This window comes from Acomys russatus, chromosome 10 (genome assembly GCF_903995435.1).
Source record: "Acomys russatus chromosome 10, mAcoRus1.1, whole genome shotgun sequence".
Taxonomy (NCBI): domain Eukaryota; kingdom Metazoa; phylum Chordata; class Mammalia; order Rodentia; family Muridae; genus Acomys; species Acomys russatus.
The window spans coordinates 63,496,840-63,522,091 of NC_067146.1; the positions used below are offsets into that span (position 1 = coordinate 63,496,840).

General features: G+C 38.8%; 1 protein-coding gene across 2 annotated transcripts in view; it reads left to right on the plus strand.

Moving 5' to 3' along the window:
* Snca (synuclein alpha) overlaps nt 1-25,252 on the plus strand; it is an 89,166-nt gene that overhangs the window by 16,233 nt on the left and 47,681 nt on the right. For both annotated transcript variants that reach the window (XM_051152261.1, XM_051152260.1), the window contains one exon: nt 799-941. In XM_051152261.1, the coding sequence (XP_051008218.1) occupies nt 799-941 (143 nt within the window). The remainder of the gene's footprint in view (nt 1-798; nt 942-25,252) is intronic.

Sequence of the window (25,252 nt, forward strand, 5' to 3'; positions counted from 1 at the left end):
GTCCTCTTTCTCTACCATGCTCTCCTCTGTTGCCTGTCACCAAAATGTATGAAGAACCTGTATGCACACATGGGCCTCCTTATCAGAGGTGCATAAGGAAAGACTTGTTCTAGCATTCAACTCTTTGGTTCGGGAATACACACACATCTATAAGGAGACATCTTGGCAATGGAATCCAAATCTAAACGTGAAATTCATTCATATTCCAAATACTGTGTACATATTGTCCCGAAGGCAATTGTATACTGTATTTTAGAATAATTCGGAGCATGTAACAAAGATCACAGTGTGAAATTTTCTGCTAGCATCACATTGGTGCCGCTTGAAAGTTAAGAGTTTAGTTTAGTAAAATTTTGAATTTTAGACTTTCAAAGTGGTGGTACTAAATGTGTGAGAAGTGTTTGCATACAAGGGATAATAGATGTGAACTTGGGAAGTTCGATCTCAGAGTTGGCACTGAAACTGCGTTCGTGCTGAGGTGCTTATCCTGACAACTTGATGCGGCCCCTGGGTTTGTGCTTTTCTGTCCATTTGCCTCAATGCAAGCCAAATCCAACTCACTTGTTGCACTGTGTCACAGTTAAACACTCAGTATTTTCTAATCTATGCATAATTACAGCCGAGATTGAATGTTTGGCTGAAATATGTCACTTCTACCTTGGAGTCTTGTTTCTTCAGACTTCTGCTGCATGTAATATGTGTGTCTGCAAAAGTTGACAGCTACCGGAAGTGGAATTATTGAATGTCTCTGTCACACCGCCATCTTTTAATCCATTGTTGCTCTTGATTTTCCTTAAGTGGCTGAGAAGACCAAAGAGCAAGTAACAAATGTTGGAGGGGCAGTGGTGACTGGTGTGACAGCAGTCGCTCAGAAGACAGTGGAGGGAGCTGGGAACATTGCTGCCGCCACTGGTTTTGTCAAGAAGGACCAGATGGGCAAGGTATGGCTCCCTGTTTTATGCTACAGTGATGAACCATGGACACCATGACCCTGTGCATGCCTCAGAAAGCATGTATGTAATGTGAACCGCGGGGAAGGCCTGCACTTTTATAGGGCTCTTATTTTGACAGACTGTTTTCCCTGTGAAATGTCAGTCACACTTACAATAACCCCAATTGTTTTAATTTTTGGAAGAAAGCTACAGGAGTGAGCAATGTAGTAAATGCTAAGGGATCAGTGACATTTCAGAAAGAATGGCTGCTTTCATGTGAATGGTGGGTCTGGAATTCCTCTTTGCGGCAGCAGCAAATGTTTTCATGCCTTATTCCTAAATTTCCAGAATGAGGATTTTTCACTTGATTTCTTTGTAATGACATCATCTCTTCTTAAATGACATATTTGCATATCTGATAACAACTCATTACCAAATATATGATTTTCAAACGGAGAGACTTAAAGTGCATATCAAACACAGATCATGGTTTCATATGGTAATTCTTACACTTTCAGAATTTTAAATTTGCTTCTGGATACAAATAGGGCTCTAGTGACCTATTCTAGGTCCAGCTTTCCTATTAAATGCCAAAGGAATGGATTATGAAACCTCCTGAAAGATGAAGTTTTACAAACCTCATGATCATACAGCAGGATGAGTTTTGCATTTCTTCCCCAACATGTTTTTGTTTTTTTTAATTCTTTGAGAGACTCCAGCTGCCTTGGCCTTGCCCCTCCCCACGTTGAAGGGCTGTTCTGTGAGAGCCTGCACTTGGCTCTCAGTTCCTCTTCTCCAGGTCTTTGTTAAATGACACCTTCCTGTAAATGTCTGTTTTGACTTATTTAAAGTTGGAACCATTCTCACCTACAAAAGCCCTAACCTGTCTAATTTCTTCTTGTTTGCCAAAGTATCATTGCATTTAAAATAAATTAAGTGATGCTTATTTTTCCATGTCTAGATAGGTGGTATTATTTTCATCAGTACTTCATGTATCTAGGCAAGTTCCTAAGCACAAACTCAGCAGTTAATGAGTGCTTATTAAAGATAAGAAGAGTGGAAAAACATCAATTTTCTGAGCATTAATAATAGTCACATACATGATATAAAACCTTTGCCTGTTGACTGATCCCCAAATTGTAATCAACAGGGTTCTGAAATGGACATCTTGAAACCCCCCCAAAAAAGACTTTCATCTGTAGGAAGATTAGTGTGGGCTTTATCTCAGTCATCCTAGGTGGCAGAAAAACTTCATGGCTAAAGCACTGAGGATTGGGAGCCCCATGGGGTACTTAGACTTCCCACAGCCAGTTGCACTGTTAGAGCAAATAAATGTAGCCTAAGGCAATCTAGGGAACTTCCAGCTGATGTGAACATAAGACCAAGTAAGCTCTCCTCTGTGGGGACAATGCTTTTGTAGTAATCATTTGTGTGTGTGTGGTAATCATTATATCAATGCCTATTTTCTACTTGAAATTGTAATTATATGTGTATCTTTACCATATTTTAAAATTTAAGAGGCATCAGGTTAGTGTGGAGGCATCTAGTATCTATTGTATGTTTATTGATAATCCAATGAGAATAAGGGAACATCTTGTCAGAAAATTACATGGTCACACTCATTCAACAAAGGGCCAAAGGAAGGCCATTAACAGACTCTCTCTCTCTTTTTTTTTTTTATTAAAGATATTTTTTAATTAATTTATTCTTGTTACATCTCAATGTTTATCCCATCCCTTGTATCCTCCCATTCTTCCCTACCACCCCCCCCCCATTTTCCCATTATTCCCCTCCCCTATGACTGTTCCTGAGGGGGATTACCTCCCCCTGTATATGCTCATAGGGTATCAAGTCTCTTCTTGGCAACCTGCTGTCCTTCCTCTGAGTGCCACCAGGTCTCCCCTACCTGGTGCTATCTCAGAAAAATGGGAATAGGGCTTCCTCAAGACCCAGCTATTCCATTCCTTGGAATATACCCAGAAGATGCTCCAGCACACAACAAGAAAATTTGCTCAACCATGTTCATAGCAGCCTTATTCATAATAGCCAGAACATGGAAATAGCCTAAATGTCCCTCAGTAGAAGAATGGATAAAGAAACTGTGGTACATATACACTATGGAATACTACTCAGCTATTAAAAACAAAGGATTCCCGAAATTTGTGGATAAATGGATTGAGCTAGAAATGATCATAATGAGTGAGTTAACCCAGAAGTAGAAAGAATCAAATGGTATATACTCACTTATATCTGCAGACTCTCTCTTTAAAACTAGTTCCTCACTGTACAATGAGGAGTTGTGCAATGGGCTTTGTAGACAGGAAGTGACTATCAAGTTCCTGCAGCCTATTGGCCTTACCTGATGCCCCCAGCACTCATTTTTCTGCAGTATCACTTCCCTACCCATGTCATCAAAACATAGTTTCCTTTGCGTTTTGTTTTTCTTTTAATAGATGGAATTGGAAATACTAGAGTTAGTGGAAGAACCCATTGCTTCAGAATGTAAAAAAAGGCTAGAAAGCATGTTTCATTCCATTTCCCAATTTGCCTGCATTTAAAATATGCATTATACTCACTGATAAGTAAATATTAGCCCAACTTAGATCTCCTCTGAGAGACTCTACCCAGTGGGGGATCAGGACAGATACTGGAACTCAAAGCTGGACTATGGGCAGAGCGCTGAGAGTTGTAGGGAAGAGTGGAGGGATGGAGGGTCCAGGAGGGAGCAGGAGCTTCACAGAGAGAGACCATCAAAGTCTGAGGATCTGGACACAAGGGAGCTGCATAAACTGATGCACCAGCCAAGGACAATGCATGCAGAGAACCAAGACCCCTGTTCAGATGTAACCAATGGACAGCTGATTCTCCATACTGGGCATAGGGTGGACTGCTGCTGAACCTCTGACATGCACTCTGGTGCCCACCATTTGGTCACTGCCCCTTGTCAAGGTGGCCTAGCAGGCACACAGAGGAAGGGGATGCAGGCTATCCTGATGAGACCTAATAGGCTGTCGCCAGACAGTTGGGGTAGGAGGGCACCCCCATCAGATGTCTAAGAGAGAAAAATAGGCAGAAGATGGAGGGAGGGTCAGAATGGGAAGTTAAGAGGGAGGGTAATGCGAATAAATGATAATAAATAAAATATGCATTAAAAATTGGATATGCAATATAAATCACAAATAGTTCATTAAAAATACTTCACATTTTATCAACCTGGGCTTGTTTTCTACTTTTTTAAACATACCAATCCTTTCTTAATGTTCTAAAACAGTAATCTACCAATGTTCCAAAATGAACCATTTGCAGCTATTTCTCCTATAGGTATTGTAGGTTTTCTAAAAAAAAGTTTCTAATATAAAACCATAAAGCCATAAACATTGAAATTGCAGCATAAAGTTGGGATAAAAGTGAGTTTGGGATTAAAATGGTTGATCTTCATATTATACTGGTCATTTGCTAGCTATGAAAGCTTGCGCTAAGTGCCTAAGACCCTTTCTTATGTAGTGAGGGAGCTCTGCTAATTTTACAGGAAGCTGATGAAGTTCTGAATATCTAGAATAACTCTAGAAATACTCAAATAAATTCCAGTAAATGTGATATTTTTTATCCTAAACATATGCACAGTTCAAATAAAATCATTGAATTTATTCCTAGTGAAATTTGAAATATTTTATTTCATCTTTTACATTCTAATCAAAGTTACCTTGGTAAAAAGAAACAAGCATTTATTTATTTATGCGTTTAAAAATTTTTATTTCTAGTTTGTTCACTTTATATCTCGATTGTAGCCCCCTCCATCATTGTCCCGCCCCCACATCCTACCCTCCCTTTCTCCCTCTGTCATACCCTCTCCTTCCCTCCTCTAGTCCTCAGAAAGAGGAGTACTCCCCTAACATCTGACCTCAGCCTATCAAGTCTCATCTGTACTACCTGTGTCCTCTCCCTCTATGGCCTGACAAGGCTGCCCCACCAGAGGGAAGTGATCAACGTTTGTGGGGGCAGAGTCCATGTGGGAAGTAGTCCCTGCTCCCCATATTGTGGGACCCACAAAGACTGTGCTGCCTGTCTACTACATCTGAGCACAGGGTCTAGGTCCACACCATGCATGGTTCTTGGTTGGTACACCAGTCTCTGTATTGTAGTGTGCTTATCCTGTGTTATGTGGCTAATATCCATTTATGAGTGAGTATGTACCATGCGTGTCTTTCTGGGTCTGGCTCACCTCACTCAGGATGATCTTTTCTAGTTCTGTCCATTTGCCTGCAGATTTCAACATTTCCTTGTTTTTAATAGCTGAGTTTATCCATTCTTCAGCTGAGGGACATCTAGGTTGTTTCCAGATTCTGACTATGATGAGTAAAAAGCTGCTATGAACATAGTTGAGCAAATGTCCTTGTTGTATGGTAGAACATCTTTTGGGTATATGCCCAGGAGTGGTATGGCTGGGTCTTGATGTAAAATTATTCCCAATTTTCTAAGAAAGCTCAATATGGATTTCCAAGGTGCTTGTACAAGTTTGTACTCGCACCGGCAATGGAGGAGTGTTTCCCTTTCTCCACATCCTCACCAGCATGTGTTGTCCCTTGAGTTTTTGATCTTAGCCATTCTGATGGGTGTAAGATGGAATGTCAGAGTTGCTTTGATTTGCATTTCTCTGATGACTAAGGATGTTGAGCATTTCTTTAAGTGTTTCTCAGCCATTCAATATTCCTCTGTTGAGAATTCTCTGTTTGGTTCTGTACCCCATTTCTTAATTGGATTATTTGTTTTGGTGGTGTTTAATTTCTTGAGTTCTTTATGTATTTTGGATATTAGCCTTTGGTCTGATGTAGAGTTGGAGAAGATCATTTTTCAATTTGTAGGCTGTTGTTTTGTTTTGTTGACAGTGTTCTTTGCTTTCCAGAATCTTTTTATTTTCATGAGGCCCCATTTATTAATTACTGATCTTAGAACCTGAGCTATTGGCATTCTGTTCAGGAAGTTGTGTCCTGTGACAATGCACTCAAGGCTCGTTCCCACTTTTTCAACTAAATGGCTCAGTGGTTAAGAACACTGTTCTTCCAAAGGACCTAGGTTCGATTCCCAGCACCCACATGGTAGCTCACAACTGTCTATAAATTCAGTTCCAAGAGATCGGACACCCTCATACCAATGTGTGTGTTACACCAATGTACATATAATATAAATTAAATATATTATTTATGTATTCTTTAACTGATTGTCAGTGACCCCATTTGGCCTATTTGTAAGAAATAATGATTGTGTACAGTGTTTGAAAAACTTGGAAGTGCAAGAATTAGGGCTTACAGACAGCTGACTAATAAAGGTGGATTAACCACATCTTCCTTCTCTCAGTGGCAGGGGTCTTTAGGACCCAGAACACTGGGGAAAGAGAAGGTGGCCTTGGATTTACCCAGCATGCTTTCTGAGGGTACTTGTCTCATTGCTTCCTGGGTGATGAGGGAGCAGGCACACTTTCTTCTTTGTGTCCTTTTTTCTTGTTTGTGTTTTCTTGTCCAGAATTAAGCTATAATAGTTCATTTCTTTGCCCTGTTATTTCTTAATGTTATTTTTTGGGGGACATTTTTGCTCTTATGTATTCTATTTTTAATATCAGTGCAAAGTACCATTTCAGATACCTAAGGTGAGATTTTCTCCCAGCTTTAATAAGGTACAACTAATTAAAGAAAATTGTATTTATGGAATACAGCACAATATTTTAGTAAATATACATACAACCAAAAATGATTATAGCAATCAAGATAATTAACATAGTCAACACCGTAAATGACATTTTCCCTAATTGTGGTGACAGTTCCGGTATACAGCAGCATTAACTGTAACAACTCTGTCACATATTAGGTTTCCATGGCATTCTCTCTCTACCTTCCCCCTAAATGAAGTTTGACATATTATGACCACCATCTTGCTATTTCTTCCCATTGCCCAGCCCCTCCCTGGTAGCTACCATTCCATCCTGTTTCTATGGATGGGCTTGATGTTTTACAAAATAGGTTCTATATAGAAGAGAGATCACAAGGTATGTACCTTTCTGTGTCTGGCTTAGTTCCCTTTGTAGGATGTCCTTATGGTTTACCCATGCTGTGGCAAATGCAAGAATTCCTTCTCTGTAGAGACCTTTTGAAGGCTGAATAGCGTTGTATTTGCAAACCTGTGCACGCATCAGTTTCTTTACCTATCCAGCTGCGGATTATTCTCTTGCTTCCTTGCATATCTTTATTATTGTAAATGGTTTCTTTCTATAATTCTACCAGTATGATTATCAGACTATATGGTAGCTATGGTTGCTGTGCTTCTAGCGGTTGACAAACTTGCATACAATTTTGATACTGGCTCAATCAGTTACATCTTAGCAGCTCACACTAAGCTTCCTTGTCCTCTTCATCTTGGTGTGTGTGTGGTGTATGTATGTGATATGTATGTGTAGCATGTGCCTCCAGTGTATATAGTGTATGTGTGTGTTCATGGTATATGTGGTTTGCATGTGTATATGCATTTGATATGTGTGTATGGTATGCATATGTGTGTGCTGTGTGTGTAGCATGTATAGTCTGTGTCTGTGGGGTGTGTGTGTGTGTGTGTGTGTGTGTGTGTGTGTGTGTGTGTGTGTGTGATGCACATGCACTTGTTTGTGCAGACATATATAGAGGCCATAGGTTGACACTGGGATATTTTTTCAGTCAATTGTCCCAGGAGCCAATGTCTCAGTTTCCTAGTGTTGCGTTCACAGATATGCACTGCCATGCCTGGCTTTTCTCACGAATCTCGTGTTTCTACACCAAGCACGTTAACCAGTGAGCCGATTCTCCAGATCCTTTTGTTCATTTTTTTTCTCTTATTGAAAATAGATTTTTTTCAAGCATATATTCTGAATATTGTGTCCCCTACCTTAGCTTCTCCCAGTTCCTCCTTACTTCCCCTCTTATTCGCATCTACACCCTTTTAGTATCTTCTTAGAAAATAAAGATATCTAAGGAATAATAAAAAAAAAAATCACATAAAACAAAAGCAAACAGTAGAAAAAGAGCCAAAGAAAAAGCATGAGACACACATATAGATGCAGAGACACATTTGCACGCACCGGAAGCCCATAAAAACACAAAGCTGGAAACCACAATATATGTGCAAAAAGACCTTTAAGGTTAGAAAAAGCCCCAATACAGTATTTGAAGACAAAGAACCCCCAAAGATGCCACTGCATTAATTTTCTGTTGGCCGTCTGCTGGGGTTTGTTTTTCAGGGAGACATGCTTGGAGAAGCTAATTTTTCATTTGCAAGTGGTTACCAAGTGGAGCTTGTTTCTGTGTTAGGGGTGGAGGCACGTGCCCACTTCTCCTTTCATCTCTCCATCTGGAGCAGCTGTGCTAGCCTTGTGCATCCTACCTCAGACTTTGGGAGCTCATACATGCATTGGTCCTGCTGTATTTAGTTAGCCTTGGTTCGTTGGTGTCCTTCATCACCTTTGGCTCTTAAACTCTGTTGTCTATTTTTAATCCAAGTGACTTATTTTCTTTTTATTGAGTAATTCAAGTTCGTTTAAAAAAAAAATACCAGCACCTGACACATGCATGATTTGCGAATTGTTTCTTTTGTGTCACAGCTCACTCCTATATCTTGAAGGTTGTCTAATTTTCAGCGGAGAAGCTGTCAATCTGATGCAGCTTTGTTCGTCTATTTGTACTCTCCAGCCTGAAGTTTTTGAGTCTCGTCCAAAAAAAAAAAAAAAAAAAAATTATTGCTCAGAACAATCTCAAAAATGTTTCATTTCCGTTTCCATATAGTAGCTTTTAAGTTTTGAGTGCTGTATTTCGGCTTATGCCATTTTTCCTTCTGCATCTGACATTCAGTTTTCCTAGTGATGATTATGAAAGTTTTTCCAGTGCTGCATTTTCCATTGTAGGCTTTTGATAGTTTTGGCAAAGTGTGACTGATGTCTAGTCTGTGTGTTTAGGTTCTCTGTGCCATCGCATTCATTATGTGACTGTTTTTAGGTCAGTATAATGCTGTTTCGGTTACTCTAGCTTTGTAACAAAGTTTTAAATCTGGCATTCTAATGCCTACATGTATGAATCTGAATTATTGGTGTTACTACTTATTGTTCAAGGCGGCTTTAGATATTTAAGGTCCTCTGATCCAACTCTTCTGGGTTTAGGGAATTTTGTCTGTAAAATGTGTCATTTTAGTTTGGGCAGAAGGCAAATCCCAGCTCTAAGCTGTTTTAACCACAGTGAACCTCTGACATTCATTGTTCATTCTTCATATCCATGAGTATAGATCTTCTGCCCTTTTACCCCTCTCTTCTCAGTTTAAAAAAAAAAACAATATTATTGTTTTCAGATTTTTGAGACTTTAAAACCTGCATTAAATTTGTTCCTAAGTAATTTATTTTGTTGATGCTTTTGATGTGACTTAAAGAGAATTATTCTTTTAGATAGATACCTGTGTAAAGCTGCTTCTTACGTTTGCATATTGCTTTCATACCTTGAAATGACCATATTTGTTTATTAGTTCTGTTTGGTGAAGTACTTAGAATTTATTTATATGTATATATTAATCTGCACACATAAAATTCATATATGTAATATGACTGTGCTATATACAAATGGGGATTAACATCGACATGATGCTAAATGCAGAAAATTTAATAAGTGACTCAATAATAGATAGATCTCATCTACAATTGTCTGTGTGTAGAAGCTTATCAGTTGCTCCATACTCATTCGGTTGATTGTTACAGTGGAAACTGACTAATATACACTGGCAGAAATGAAAGCTTGTAGTAGTTTTAGGTACAGCAGATAAACCTTACTCCCCATTTCAACTGAGAAAGAGATCTACTTGTACAGAGAATATTGAACAAAGCATGTTACTGGACTGCATGTTGTTGAGTAATGCGACAGTGTATACAATGCAGAACTAGTCACCAGGGCATCTGGCTGGGACATCTGGCCTGTCTGTCTTCTCTAACTGCTTAATGGTGTTCTGTTTGGGGTTGCTGTTCAAATTGACCATTGCTCAATAATGGACAGAGTTCATTTTAGAGTGCTCTGAAAAGTTGTAGCTTTTAAAAGGTTTTTAATATGTGTGAAAGAACTGAGTCAACTGTGGTGCTACTGCCTTGCATAAATAATGTTGCTCTGCCTCCTTTCCTGTCCCTGTTAGGCACCAACCTATACACATGATAGCTCACAGGTTTCATACAAGGAAGTCTGAAGCACCAAGGATCAGGAGTGTTGGTTATTTTTTCTTCCAAGTCAGAAGAAGTTGCTAATTTTAAAATATCTCATCAATAAAATATAAGTAATTTTTTGAAAACCTGGATTTCAAGACAGGATAAAGCACATGTAGTCTATAACGGTTTCTTAATTCATAAGAGTAGCTAACCAAGTATGCACTGGGTAAAGAAGACAAAGGTAGAAGGGCCATGTCAGGTTTGGCATTGCCTCAATGTTTTCCACATCTTTCTCCTTGTCTCCTGTTAGCATGATTAATGTGTGCAGCATTGTGCAGATTAATTCTTAAACACTGAAATAGAGCTTGGTCAGAAGACATGTGCTGCCTCTAGATGAGCCATTTTATCCCGAGCTCACAAAGAAGCCACAGGCCACAGGCAACGCTGAACACTTCTTTAAAGAAGTACAGACCATAGGTGGAATCGTCAGGATTAGCAACATATTATCCTGAGCAGTAAATTTTTCTCCTTCAGTGTTTAATAATGGTTAATGCAGTAAATCAGCTGAAAGCATTAGAATTCTGAGTCCTGTATGCTCGGTTGAAAATAGTCAACACAGTGTTAAGAATATTCAATCCTAAATGAAAGCCTTGTGACACAGTAAGCGACCTGCTCTGTGTTTTCTGTGGGAATGGAGTCCATGAACAGCACTGAATCCTAAAGAATGATAATATGCCAGAATAGAAAACCACAGCTGGCTTAATTAATTTGTTTTATAAGACATATCATCAGTAACATTTTTGCTTCTTGCAATGTGATCCATATAGAATAATGTTTATACCTAAAGAATGATCTGCTAATCGTATGCATTGTTCCTACTTAGACAGCTGTTGGGTGGTTGTATTGTATTTGATGCCATTTCATTGGACTGGTGTGGATGGAGATGAATTGTGGATCTTACTGACTTCTAATAATTAAGCTGCCACCACTATATGAAAGATGCTTGCAAACTTAAATGATTTTACGAAATTTATTTTATATATTCAAGGGAAAAGGAAACATTCATCTACACACACACACACACACACACACACACACACACACACACACACAGGCACATACTCCTACAATCAAACAAGTTACTATGTCTGCCATCTCAGAGTTACTTTTTTCTTTTTTTTTTAACAGAAGCTAAAAGTTACCCCCTTGAAAAATTACTTTCATACAGTCAGTATTAGCTATTGGCTTTACATGCGTGAGCTCTCTATATAGGCGGTTTGTTTTCCTTTTAATCTCTTTTACAATCTAACCTGTATTTTCACTTTCTAACAAAATGGCAAACTAAGGTAATATCTACGAATGGAGGCAGGAAGTGATTAATAATGTGTTTATATGTTATGGCAGCCACTAGGCTTATGTTAAATTCAAAAGGCAAGAAATAATCTGATTAGTAGCTTTTCAATGTAGGCTTTGACTCTAATCCCATAGAAGCATAGATTGTATTGTTACTTGTTAAGTAAAATGACAGAAGATGTCTTATGGTTCTCTAAATAGTCAAAATACACAGCAATTCATGAATAATTCAATCACTTGATATTTTCAAGACTAGAAATAAAGTTAATGAGACTAGTTTGGGTTTGCATGGAACTATGTAATCAAGAGAACTGAAATTAAATGGTACATATCATGAATGTAATCATTTTATTAGGAGATAATGAAGTCTCCATTCCAATATGAAGTAATTATTTCATAAAAAATCATTATTACAATTTCTATCAACCCTTTATTTTTTTTTTACAAAGATATTAAAGATCCACCACGTCCTCTGGCATAGTAGAATTATTAAACATATTTATTACATTTCATAGTAGTATTTAATTTCCATCAAAGTTATAGTACATATTAAGACAAACAGTATAGTCTGGAATCAGTGGATAGATAATGATGGAATAATTAAAAAATGGAAAGAAGTCATGAATATTTCAACTTCCATTTTCCTTTATTGTTCATTGGTGTTTTCTAATTAAGAGAATATAACTAATTTATTTAGAACTCAACTCATACTAATGAGAATAGTTGCAGGTCTGTGTATGCAAGCAATAAAATGAACTTTAGGTTTTAGCTACACTTGTGAGGGGATGAATTTGAAAATGTATAATAGTAAGCAGTCAGAAAGCCACTCTCATCCCTCTCTCTCTCTCTCTCTCTCTCTCTCTCTCTCTCTCACACACACATACACATACGTGCACACACTTCTTTCTACTTATTATTGGGCATTCACACAAAAATGAGACATTTCCTTTTTTTTTTTTTTTTTTTGGTTTTTTGAGACAGGGTTTCTCTGTGTAGCCTTGGCCATCCTGGACTCACTTTGTAGACCAGGTTGGCCTTGAACTCACAGCGATCCGCCTGCCTCTGCCTCCCGAGTGCTGGGATTAAAGGCGTGCGCCACCACGCCCGGCAGAGACATTTCCTTTTTAATGCGTCATATGATCCCCTGTCATATAGCAGTAGGGTTGTGTGCTCATTGTAGCTTTGTCACTCCAATGTTGGCTCTGTGGATCGTGTGTTATTTGCTAAGTCTCCAGGTGAAGGCATGTGTTTCCTACTTAAGTCACCAAGATTTGGATCAATGTATTTGTCATAAAAACTGTAAAATTACTAGGATATTTCATGTTTAATCTTATTTTACAACGTATTGAAGCAGATACCTTTCAAAAATACCTCCACTAACACTAAAAGAGTTGCATATTGTAGCAATCATTTGTCCATTGAGGGCAGCCACTGTAAGTTTGAGACAAAGGTAGTTCATACGTGTTCTGATTGGAGCTACTTCGCATCTGCTTCTTGATCCACTTTGACAGCCATCTGGCCCTGATCTTTATACCCAATGCCTGGTTTACATGCACTACTAACTTTGCTCAGGTATGTAGAAAGTGTGGCTGGGTACAGAAGGCAGCTCTGTAGGTCATGGAGTGTGGCAATGTTCTCATCTCTTTCACCATCCTGGATAAGGTCACCACACTGCTTTGAGTATAGACATTTTTTATCTATGGAATAGAATTATTGAATGATGTGAGCTCAACATGTTTTGTATCTCAATCAATGGCTTGAGTATTAGGCCAGTTATTTTTCAATTATGCAGTGCCAGACCCCTGGCAACTCATTTATCCTTTCTACGGCAGCTCTCTTTCTCCGTCAGTTGGCCAGCCAAGTGCACAGAGTTGGCGCGAGAAGGGGAGGCAACAGGGAACACAGATGGACAGTGAACAGGCTTGCAGCATAGCTGTGATGTTCTCAGTAAAGATTCTCTTTATATCTCTGGTTTGAGCATGTGACTATAGAGGACCTTTCCCACATTCATGTAGTTTGTCTTTTTTAAGTGGTTTAATACAGAAAGGAGTTGACTTCACCAAGGATGCTACTTTATTGGGATAAATAAAATGAGTCACAGTCCTTGTCTTAGTTTCTTTCATGTTGTTGTGATTAAAATCCTCCAAATTGAGTAACTTAAAGTTGAAAGGTTTTCTTTGACTCACAAGTCACAAGTAGAGCTGATCATGGTAGGGAAACTGAGGTGGCAGAAACTTGAAGCAGCAAGACACAGAAAAACAAAAGAAAACAAAACCAAAGCACTCCAGTCAAGAGCATTTTACTTATTTTCTCTTTTTATACCATTCAATATCCTAGCCCAGGCCCTAGTGCCACGCGGGGTGGACTAGTTTTCCCACTTCAGTTATCAAATCAAGATAAGGTCTCCCAGGCATTGCCAGAGGCTCATCTCCTGGGTGATTCTAGCTCCCACTCTGTTTACAGTTGAGATTAGCAATCACACCGCTGTTACTTTCCTTAGAGTTCTCAAAAACCACTAGGTGTTATTAAATATTATCTTCATGTTGTAATTAGGAAGGGTTCTGCTCAAATGATTTTGAGAAGCACTGTGTAAACAAAGTTTAAAAGCTTTTCTTTTAAGGTGAAGAAAACCCCAGTGCTGTTAGCATTTTATGGCAGGGAAATAATTATCTTTCTTCATGTGTCTTAGTGCCAGGTGCATAGAGAATAATTCTAATTGCTCAATGGAATGCAGATATGAGATGGCCTGGGTTAATAACCCTCCTTACTCAGTTTTTCTTATTAACACTTAGTTTTAGATCCCTGCTAAAAGAGCATTCAGAGCTCTCAGCATTTCAGATCACAATCTATTCTTTTGTAGACACGTTCTTTAACATTCCTGAGGAAGGACAGAAACATGACCCCTATGTTCTTGTGAGGTTTTTACACCAAATCCTGGAAAAGCTCCTGATTGCCTAGATGATGAGAGGTCCAGGGGGATCAGCTATGAAATTCGCGTCTTCATTGTCCCATTCTCTTCCTCTCAGACATTATAGGAGAACACACAGAAAATGTCTCCTCTGTGCTAATTCACCATGCTAGAAATTCCAAAGATGGGAGCTGTCCCAGAGAACAACCGCACATGACACTTAGAGTTCCTTCTTCCTTAAGTTCTTTTGAAAGTACGATCATGTCTCTTCTGAGTAGAGGGGACAAACGAGAGGCACAGAGTGCCCTTGCTTTTGCTGGTGTTTGGTAGCTCTGTCTGGGACTGCTTTTCCATGTAGTTGAACTGTCTCTACTGCTACGTTCCCAATCAATTGGCTTTGGAATGAAAGCACTCTTCCTGATCTCTTCTCTTTTAGTGGGGAGTCAGCCTACACTTCTTTCTAAGACCTAATCGAGCCCAGAGAACCTAGGACTCTGTTATTGCAGTGTTGGATCTCAGGAACTGAGGTTGATGTGGGAGGGCACAATGTTTCCATGTGCTCCACATGTTGAGTATCTCTATGTCCCAGGCTGAGAATGACAGAGAGGACCATCCCTAAGGACACATGGAACACTGGTAGAAAAGCCCTGCAAGTATGCTTTTCTAATCAGTGTCCTTTGTGTTCAAAAGCTTAGCAATTCTAGATTTAACTATGAGATGATTTGGGAAAGCATTGGTTGTAATGCATTTCTTAAATGCTAGAAGCTTGATAATAGCCAGTAGACTAAATACATTATGACTTATCCATATGATGGTTACTTGAACAGAAAGGTACAGAAGAAGAATGGTGGATGTCATAATGGGTTGTTCTTGCCACATAAAGTGAAAACCAGATTATAAAACAGTGTTAAACATTGTAAACACCTTTGTTCTTAAAAGCACATGATAAATGTATGTGATGTATGCATGTGTGCGTGTACATGTGTGTATGTGCATTTCTGAGCATTACTCTCTTTTAATTACAGTTAGAAATTAAAGATAAAAAATTTCCTTGTTGCTGCCCAAATTCCAACTTAAATTGATTTATAATGCCCTTTTAGCTTTACAGGACTTGAAATTATTAATATGGCTATGACCTTTGCTGTTCATTCATTTACTGATCCACACATTTATGAGTTCAGCTAGTTAATTCACACTATGTGTTCAGTACTGCACCGACCAGTATAACTATAGTGGTGTATAAGATTGATTTGTGGGACCCAGTGCACTGACAACAATTATTTGTCTCCTCCTAGTATGGAATCAGATTTTATTGTGAAGTCTTGTAACTTCTGATCACCAATAATTCTTAGCAGAAGTGTTTTTTATATATTACTTTTTATTTTAATTGTCCACCACTATGAAATATCATTTTGGCAATTCTCTTTCTTGTTAGCTTATGATAATTACATGACATATCAGAATATCAGAACACACTTGAACAAAAATTTCCTAAGAGCTATGGTTTGTATTTCCTGAGTGGTTAATTTATTGGCTCATGTATATTTGACAAGTATATCTGATCTTTTGAGTCTTGATCAATAACTAGCTTTGCTGATTCTTATCACAAATCTTTTGAACTCTGAGAGAGTTGCCCTCATAGTCAATATGTGTTATGGTGACAAAAATACATGAGACTGGGTAGTTTATGAACACTGAACATTTACTTATCACATTGTAAAGGCTGGGAACTCAAAGACAAGATGGGTTTAGTGTCCTGGAGGATCTCTTCTCTGCTCCAAGATGGCATCTTGTTACTATTTCTTGGAGGGGAGGTTTGCTGGCCTTACAAGGTGAACACTGAATCAGTGAACTTGTCCCTTTAGACCCCCTTACTGGATCACAGATCCAGTGTAATTACCTTTAAAGAGCCTTGCATCACAATACTGTGACATTAGTGATTATATTTCAAGTAATGGGTTTGGGGACATTCAGGCCATACTAGCAACTATCTTCATTTTTCTGTATCACTAGAATATTACCTTCCTCTTTTTATTAATATCATTCACAGCATTACAAAATCCCTGCTTTACATATTATTCCCAATGTGCTTGTTATCCTGTTTGATAAGGTACAGAAAGTCACAAAAGCACATTTTGCCATCTTTTTATTATCATCATTTATTCCTAGTAGTTAGACACATCCATAGTGTATGAGTTTATTTCACAGATGAACAGGGATCTCACACATAACTTGGGAGTTTTTGAGCATCTACATGTTCATACTTAAAAGTAAAATTTAACTATGTTTTCCTTTGAAAATAATCGCTTTCAAAGCAACATTCCCCAGCTCAAATACAAACATATCCAATGCTTTCCTGTAAAAATTGGAATATAAACAATAAAATGAAACACTAAGGAAGGCCTAAAAAAAGATTTCATGTTCCTTCTGCCTTTTATTTCAGGCTGCCAGTTAAGCATGTAAATTCCTTGGAAGGGAGCACTACAGCTTTCTAAGTGACAAGGAAATGAGAGGAAAAGAATATGTATATGATATAGCATCTCCTCCATTCCCCCCCAATCCACAGCCCCCCACCTCTGTGCACATATGCATGCATACACACACAAACACACACATATACATGAATGCACATGCACACATGCCAACACACACTGAGGTGACGTGGTAAAGAGGATGAATGAGACTCTGCTAAGGGATGAGAAAGCATGCCTTTATCACTGTCTGTACTTTGTAGTTGAGTGGAATCCAGTAGGTCTGGCTGAAGCACTGGGCTCCTTCAATTCTTCAGACTTCTCAGCAATGATGGTTTCACTGTGAGAAGAAAAAAATGTTCCACTGCATTAGATTTTGTGATTCTGAGTATTCAACTCTGGAGTTAGTCAAGATTCCAAAGGGGACTGTGACTTTCTTTATCTATAGCCTATACTAGTAGTCTAGGAATTTCTCAGTTAGGGGCATATCTTCAACTTTGAAAATATTTGTATTAAAAACCATAGTCAGAATGCCCAAGAAGTAAGGCCCACTGTGCCATTTATTCTGGTTCAAACCACTGTAGGTTAGCATCTCAGTCAGTATTTTATTGCTGTGAAGAGATACCATGATCATGACAACTCTTATACAGAAAAGCCTTTAAATGGAGCTTGCTTACAGTTTCAGAGGCTTGGTCCATTGCCATCATGCCAGGGAACATGGGGGCAAGCGGGTATCCATGGTGCTGGAGAAAGATCTGGGAGTTCTACAACCTGATCTGGAGGCAGCAGAGAAAGTTCCACTGGGCCCAGCTTGGGTTTCTGAAATTTCAAAACCCTCCCACAGTGAGACACTTCCTGCAACATGGCCACACCTCCTAACTCTTTTAAGACCAGTTGCTCCCTGGTGACTTAACATTCAAATATATGAGCCTATGGGGCCATTCTTATTCAAAACACAGCAATTCCTTTTAGGTGCAAGGGATCAATTGATACCCCACAGCACAGTTATTTGAAGGGCTGTCACTTGCACATCCAAGGCACATTTTCTGTGCACATATTCTTAGATCAAAACACATCTGTGATCTGTGAGACCTGGATGCCAGTAAGAAATATGTGAGCAAGATGCTTAAGAGATACCAGTCTTTTACTTCTGTCCTTGTTTGACCCTCATCCAGATAGTGTTAGGGAAGCCCAAAGCTGGCCCCGTAGCTCTCAGCCATTCGCCTCATGAAAACCCTCTCCAACTATATTAGGATATTTATGTGAAATTGACACTCTGTGCCACATGGTAAATATGGGGATTTGGTTATGTGAATCATCGCCTTACATTTTGCTGGATTTATTCACAGCATTTTATAAGGAATTATTTCTGCCCCGATTTAAAAAATTTTTTTATTAATTTATTCTTGTTACATCTCAATGGTTATCCCATCCCTTGTATCCTCCCATTCTTCCCTCCCTCCCATTTCCCCCTTATTCTCCTCTTCTATGACTGTTCCTGAGGGGGATTTCCTCCCCCTGTATATGCTCATAGGGTATCAAGTCTCTTCTTGATAACCTGCTATCCTTCCTCTGAGTGCCACCATTTTTTTTTTTTTACTTGTTCTTTACCCAGCATTTTAGCTAAACCCATGCCTGGCTGCACACACATATGTACGGTAGGTCTGCTGCTGCCATCAAAACCAACTTTTCTTTTCAAATTAATTTTAAAATACAGTAAAATGTGATATGTGTTTTAGTCTGATGTTTCACAAAACGCGCTTTCATTTTCCAATGATTGTACACCTATAGTTTTTCTATAAAATTTCATTTTCTATGTGCTTTTTATGTTACTTACTGTGAGTTTTCTCTCAACGTGGAACTTGCTTTTATTAATTTATTTTCTATGCATCCCCTTTTGGATGATTGAAAGTAGACTTATAGTTTCCTAGTACTTATGTTTGACACAATTGAAATGTGTTTAAAGCATCATCACACTACAATGGAGTTTCCCCCATTAAGGACTTTCCTATCTGTGGTTTTTTTTTGTTTGTTTGTTTGTTTTGTTTTTGTTTTTTTTTTTTTTTTGTGCATTTCAGTACACCTGGCTGGTGTTCAGTGTGCTAGGATGCACTGAAATACCACTGTATTATTCACCCACATGAATTTCAACAAGCTGATAGAGATAATCCTTTTGTCAGGATCTATTAATGCTTAGGTATTAGTAGTGCCATACTTTATCTGCCAACTTCATATCTTTTATGTAATCTAAACTGGAACTATATTAATGTTCAAGTTTCCATTCAAGTTGAGGGTTTTTAATGACCCATGAAAGTGATTCCTACACAGCAGCCAATAAGAATTTCAACAACAAACCTATCTCCAAAGCAACCACATATGTAAATATACAAAATTATGCATTGTCCTAGCTTGTCACTGTGTCCTACACATGAACATTTAACTATGTGGTGAATGGACTCACAGGGAACATAGTGTGATGGCACTAAGTCCTAAGACACAGACTGAGTACAATGTGTTTTCATATACAGAATAATGATCAGAGCATCTCTATGGAACCCTTGGACTCCTCTTTTCTGTTCCATTCCTATATTGAACTCAAAAAATAATCTAAAGGAATAGTTTCCTCAGTCTGTATTAGCTCTAAACATTCTGCTTTCGTCACTTGATCACACTGGAATCATTCAAAACCGCTTATCTTTTGGGCAGCCATGGAGATGACAGGCTAAGATACTAAATCTTCCACAAATTTATATTGATATTCTGTTCAGGCTAGCTTTCACTTAAGGTGACAAACAGAATTGAGGTTGTTTAGAATTTGTTGTTTCCATTTATTTAACAGAAGAAAAAAGTAAAACAGCATTTTTGCTGCAGAGCCATGCTCAAAACCAAGCTTCAAGAAAGTACAAATCCTAATTTGCATTCCTACCAGCAATGAAGGAGCTAGTACAGCCACTTTGGAAATCTATCTGGCACTATCTCAGAAAACTGGGAAAAAGGCTTCCTCAAGACCCAGCTATTCCACTCCTTGGAATATACCCAGAAGATGCTCCAGCACACAACAAGAACATTTGCTCAACCATGTTCATAGCTGCCTTATTCATAATAGCCAGAACATGGAAACAGCCTAAGTGTCCATCAGTAAAAGAATGGATAAAGAAACTGTGGTACATATACACTATGGAATACTACTCAGCTATTAAAAACAAGGAATTCCAAAAATTTGTGGACGGATGGATTGAACTAGAAATGATCACGATTAGTGAATTAATCCAGAAGCAGAAAGAGTCAAATGGTATATACTCACTTATGTCTGGACACTAGCCCAAGGGGCATCTCCCATGAAAATCACCAGGAAAGTGGGACAGAGGGGAGGACATCCTATTGGGACTCTAGATGAGAGAAGCATAGGAGAATGGGGAAATAGAAGGTTCCAGAGGGTCCTAGAAACCTACAAGAAGAACATTATGATGAGCAGATCTGGGCCCAGGGGTCCTGCTCAAACTATGGCACCAGCCAAGGACAATGCATTCAGTAAACTTCGAACTCCTACCCAGATCTAGCCAATGGACAGGACATTCTCCACAGTTGAGTGGAAAGTGGGGTTTGACTTTCACAGGAACTCTGGTGCCCTATATTTGACCACATCCTCTGGATGCAGAGGCCTGGTGGCACTCAGAGGAAGAATAGCAGGATACCAAGAAGAGACTTGATACCTTATGAGCATATACAGGTGGAGGAGGTCCCCCTCAGTCACAGTCATAGGGGAGAGGAGTAAGGAGAAAATGGGAGGGAGGGAGGAATGGGAGGATACAAGAGATGAGATAACAATTGAAATGTAATATAAATAAATTAATAAAATATATTTTTTTTAAAAAAGAAAGTACAAATCCTGCCTGCAGGAGCATCTGCCAAAGAGTTCCAAGATTTTGGCACTGTCCACATGCTATATGATGATGTATGCAGATGGTTTGGTTTCAAGGAATTAGAATTCTGGAGCTAATCTGTGTAGTTGGGTTGAGGTCATGTAGCTTTCTCCAGGGTCCTGTGGAAAGTGGGAGTGAACTCATTAGCTACCTGGTCAGGAACACATTGCTTCATTATTTGGTTATTTTAACTGTATGAATTGAAACTAATAAAATTCATGTTTTAGAGGTGTGGTGATAAATGTCCTAGTGCCTGCCATAAAAGAGCTTGGAGTTTATAGCCCATCTATTCCTTAAAGGTCTAAAAATTTTAATGCTTCATCTTGACATTTATAAAATAGTACTATAGTTTGATGAGTGTCACATTACTTTGACAAATTATAAACACTGTGAAGAAAGGACTGTCACAAATGAGACAATACACTTTTTATAGTGTTTTGTAAATTTCAGATTCTATATTATTTAAAATGCATAACACATTTTTTAATTTCCACTTATTGTCAACACTAATGCTACATCAGGAAAAGTAATGTAATTTCATTTTATAAATACATTTTAAAACTTGTAAAAAAAAAAATCAAATGAACCCCAAATCTCATAAATGGTAAGTGACTGTGAGTGAAAACAAACTGAGGTCTAGTGACCTGAAATTCCATTGCTCTTCCATGATTACCTGAAAGTCTATATGACAGCTAGCCATGTGGAAAGCTCACCATGTACCTGTTGGATGCCCAAATCCATAGTCCATAGATGAGGAGTGGTGAGCAAGAAAATCCTATTCCACTGCAACTGGACATATAAATCACGTTTTGTCCTTTTGTAATATGGTTTGGAAGGCTTTTTACTAAGCTAACCCTGAAGTTAGTATGTGATCCAATAGTCTTAAGTTGAAAACCTATATTTCGATGTGGACCTGCACATGGTTTGACACTAGATATATCTGCAGTTCCCCAAACTTGGAGGCAGCCAAGAACTTCCTTAATGGGAGAACAGATAAACAAACGATGATGCATCCATTCAATGGAACTTTATTCAGTGACAATTAAAAAATGAGCTCTGATAGCCCCAAAGCAAATGGAGGAAATTAAAATCTATACTTCAAATGGCATAAGGCAATCATAAAATACTATGACTATAGGATGTGAGGATATATAAGAATGTGAGTGTTGTTAGAATGACAAAATTCTGAGGACAGTGAGAATGCAAAACAATGGTTGTTGGGGCCTCTGGACAGGGGGAGGGTTGGGTGGTGAAGTAAGGGGCAGGGCATATCTATGCAGGAAAGTTATGATTCTATGTTTGTCCATGCTGGGCATTTGTTGACTCATATAAAACAGTGGGAACCCCAAGTTGAACTGTGACCTTTAGTGCTATTATCTCAGTTCTCATCAACTTAAATAATGTGACCCAGTAAGCAAGATGATAAGGTGGGGTTGGGGCAAGAAAGAACATGGAATATGTGGAAATCTTTATTGATGTGGGATTATTCTTCACAAAGCATCTCTAAAGATAGTGCATCAGAAGGAGCTAAACCCTAGGTTATATATAATTTCCAGAGTACCAGGGACTTCATTTTACCTCCTTTCACCTATCCTGTGCCATCTAGATGGATTCACATTGGTAAGAGTAGAAATGCAAACATATAGATTTAAAATGTAGGGGATATGATTTGTATCTCAAAAATAATGTTACTGTAACATTCCTTAAAGAAAGAGGAACAGATCATGCCCAGTGAGTCCATTACCCACGGAAGATGGGTAGGCATTAGCTGTGTCTGCAATGTAGGTAGAACCTGGAAGAAGTGTTTACACCAATTGCTCTACACGACACTGAAGCATTGAACAGAGATATTGTCTTTTATTGTTTCATGAATGTGGATACATTCAACAAGTATTTGTTGTTGGATTGTTGTGTAGTCACTTTATAGGCACTGTAAAGATCTTTAGTGGCACCGATGGTTTAAGACTCAAATGTAATGTCCAGTCCATTATAATCTTAATTGCTTGTCATGTTTTGGGAGATTTTATTTCTTCCTGAAGCTAAGACTGCATCTTACTTGCATTTGTAACTTCTACAGTTTTGATCACAATTATCAGGCTCCTAGAATGTACTGAGTCAAGCAATGATCCCATGACTAAAGGAGTACCCAGTCATATATTTTTACTTCCATGTTACTTTATAACATTTTACAAGAGAGTGCTACAGAAGGTATATGCTACCCTTGGCCTCAAGGCACCTCAGTGTGTCCTGGCTATAGTGCTGCTTGTAATGCCTCTGATGAGCCATGCTCTATTTTAAATATGTATCATTTCATACACACAAAAAGACTATTTAAAACAATCTTTCTAACTAAGCAAATCAAGGTATAAAAGAAACAGGAGTCTTAGCTTGTGATTACTACAAGGCTGTGTGCACAGACATCGCAGTGAGTAGGGACAGTGCAGGGAGAACTCCATAACTATGTAGAATTTGACTTTTCTCTAACAATTTTGGTAGATACTCCCTCTGTACTGTCTATGATTCCCGTAAGAACAGATGGTATGCACAGATTAGATAGTTTGAAGAAGCTTCATTAAATGACTTAAATGGCAAATGGGGGTTGGTAATAAGAGTACCTTACAGCAGCCATTTAAGCAATCAAGAGAGCTCCCCAAAAAGAGAAAAAAGAGAGGTGGGGAGAGGGATAGATTTGGGAATAGGAGGACAACAGAGAGGTGGTATGAACAGGGGGAAATATGCAGCGAGCGCTGCATGAAAATGGCCTCCTGACTGGGCTTGCCATCTGTGGACTGACAATTGGCAGCTTACCCTGGCCTGGCATGGAGAGTGACTAGTGACTGTCTGGGAAGAGATCACCTCACCTGACCTCCCCCACCCCCTCTTTCTGGTGCATCTATTGGCCGGAATTGTATAGAGATTAAAAATCACTTAGAGTAGTTGTTTCCACGGTAAAGTAGTCTCCACAGGGACTATTTGAGTCACCTTGATCAGCGGGAGAAATGTGCTTCCCAGCATTCACTGCACAGAGGCTGAAGATCCTATGATGAAGTCAGCTGTTTAAATGTCAGTAGTGTGAGACGCAACAAGCCCTAGTACAATTCATATGGTTCCTCTTCTCAGTGAATAGCAAGAGTAGGGTGGGGCCAGGGTCTGAAGAAAAGCACTGAAACAGAAAACAGACCTGGGAAGAGACAGTGGGAATCATAGAAAAAGGCTCAGAGACACATCTGGTGGTGTTTATGAGATTTATTAAAATTCAAGAAGGAGTGCATAATGTTTAGCAAATGAAGGTTGTCTTTAGAAAAATCCTTGTGGGATTTATACAAGGATCTTTTAATAAAGGGCACATACAACACTCATAAAACAGTTAGGCGTGTTATGTAAAACACGGACAAGGAAGTAATAGGATAGCATAGTGTTTACACAAGGGATTTGTGATATTACACACGATTCTTCTGCCTTCACTGTGTACTTTTTGAGGCTGTGATTTGCACAGTGATGCAGCCACATGAGACAGTAACCATGCCATTTTTGCATCTGTACATATTTGCACACGCCAAGACACATAGTCTTTCTGTCTTGTTACTATTTGGTTCTTTTATTCTTTTATTGCCCAAAGTCTTTCCCAAAAAAACCTATTCCTCACATTTTCACAATTTCAGCCTTTAAGCCACTGTGTAGCTTCCAGACATATTATCCAAGCTTGCCTTTCCCCCAGAAATGCCATATGTTCTCAAAACCATTTATCACCTTATTTACAACTCTAGTTAGAATTTTAACTTAATATTTCCTTTCATATCAATACATGTTTACTTAGATAAACACTCCATTTTAGCTTCAACAGGCCAAGGTTCAACTTAATCTTTTCCCCAAATGAGAACCCCTGCCTTACCAGTCATCAGCATTGGAAAGGACATTTTACTGTGAGCCACAACACAAAGCACAGATGCATCGGAGGTTTGTAATTGCCCTTCTCCTTCTCTTGGGATGCTCTTGGGATGATTTTAGGTTCTGTATGCTTCCCGCTCTGTCTTGCATCTTTTCCCCCATCATTTTCTTTCAGAAGGTTCAGATGAGACTCTGACCTGGGAGCACAGGAGGCCATCAACTTGGCTACATGCTTGCCCTTTCACTCCAGGTAACTATTAGCTCCTGTGTCCCTAGCCGTCTCCCTTCCTGTGAACACACATTTGACCAGGTCCTCACGATAAGCCAGTATTTGTCCTTCTTTTTTTTCATCCGCGTTGCATGTATATACCGCCTGTCGTTTGTTTATCCATACATTTGAATTAGGTAACCATTGAAGATCCAAGAAACTATCCCTTCTAACACGGTGGTTAATGAGAACTCCTTGTTGATCTATACAATTATGTGTCCAATGTGTTTGTAGCCGGACAAATGTTGCTATGAAAACTTTGGAACTGAGATACAGTTGTGGCATACACTCAGCTGAGACAGGTTAAATAGACTTC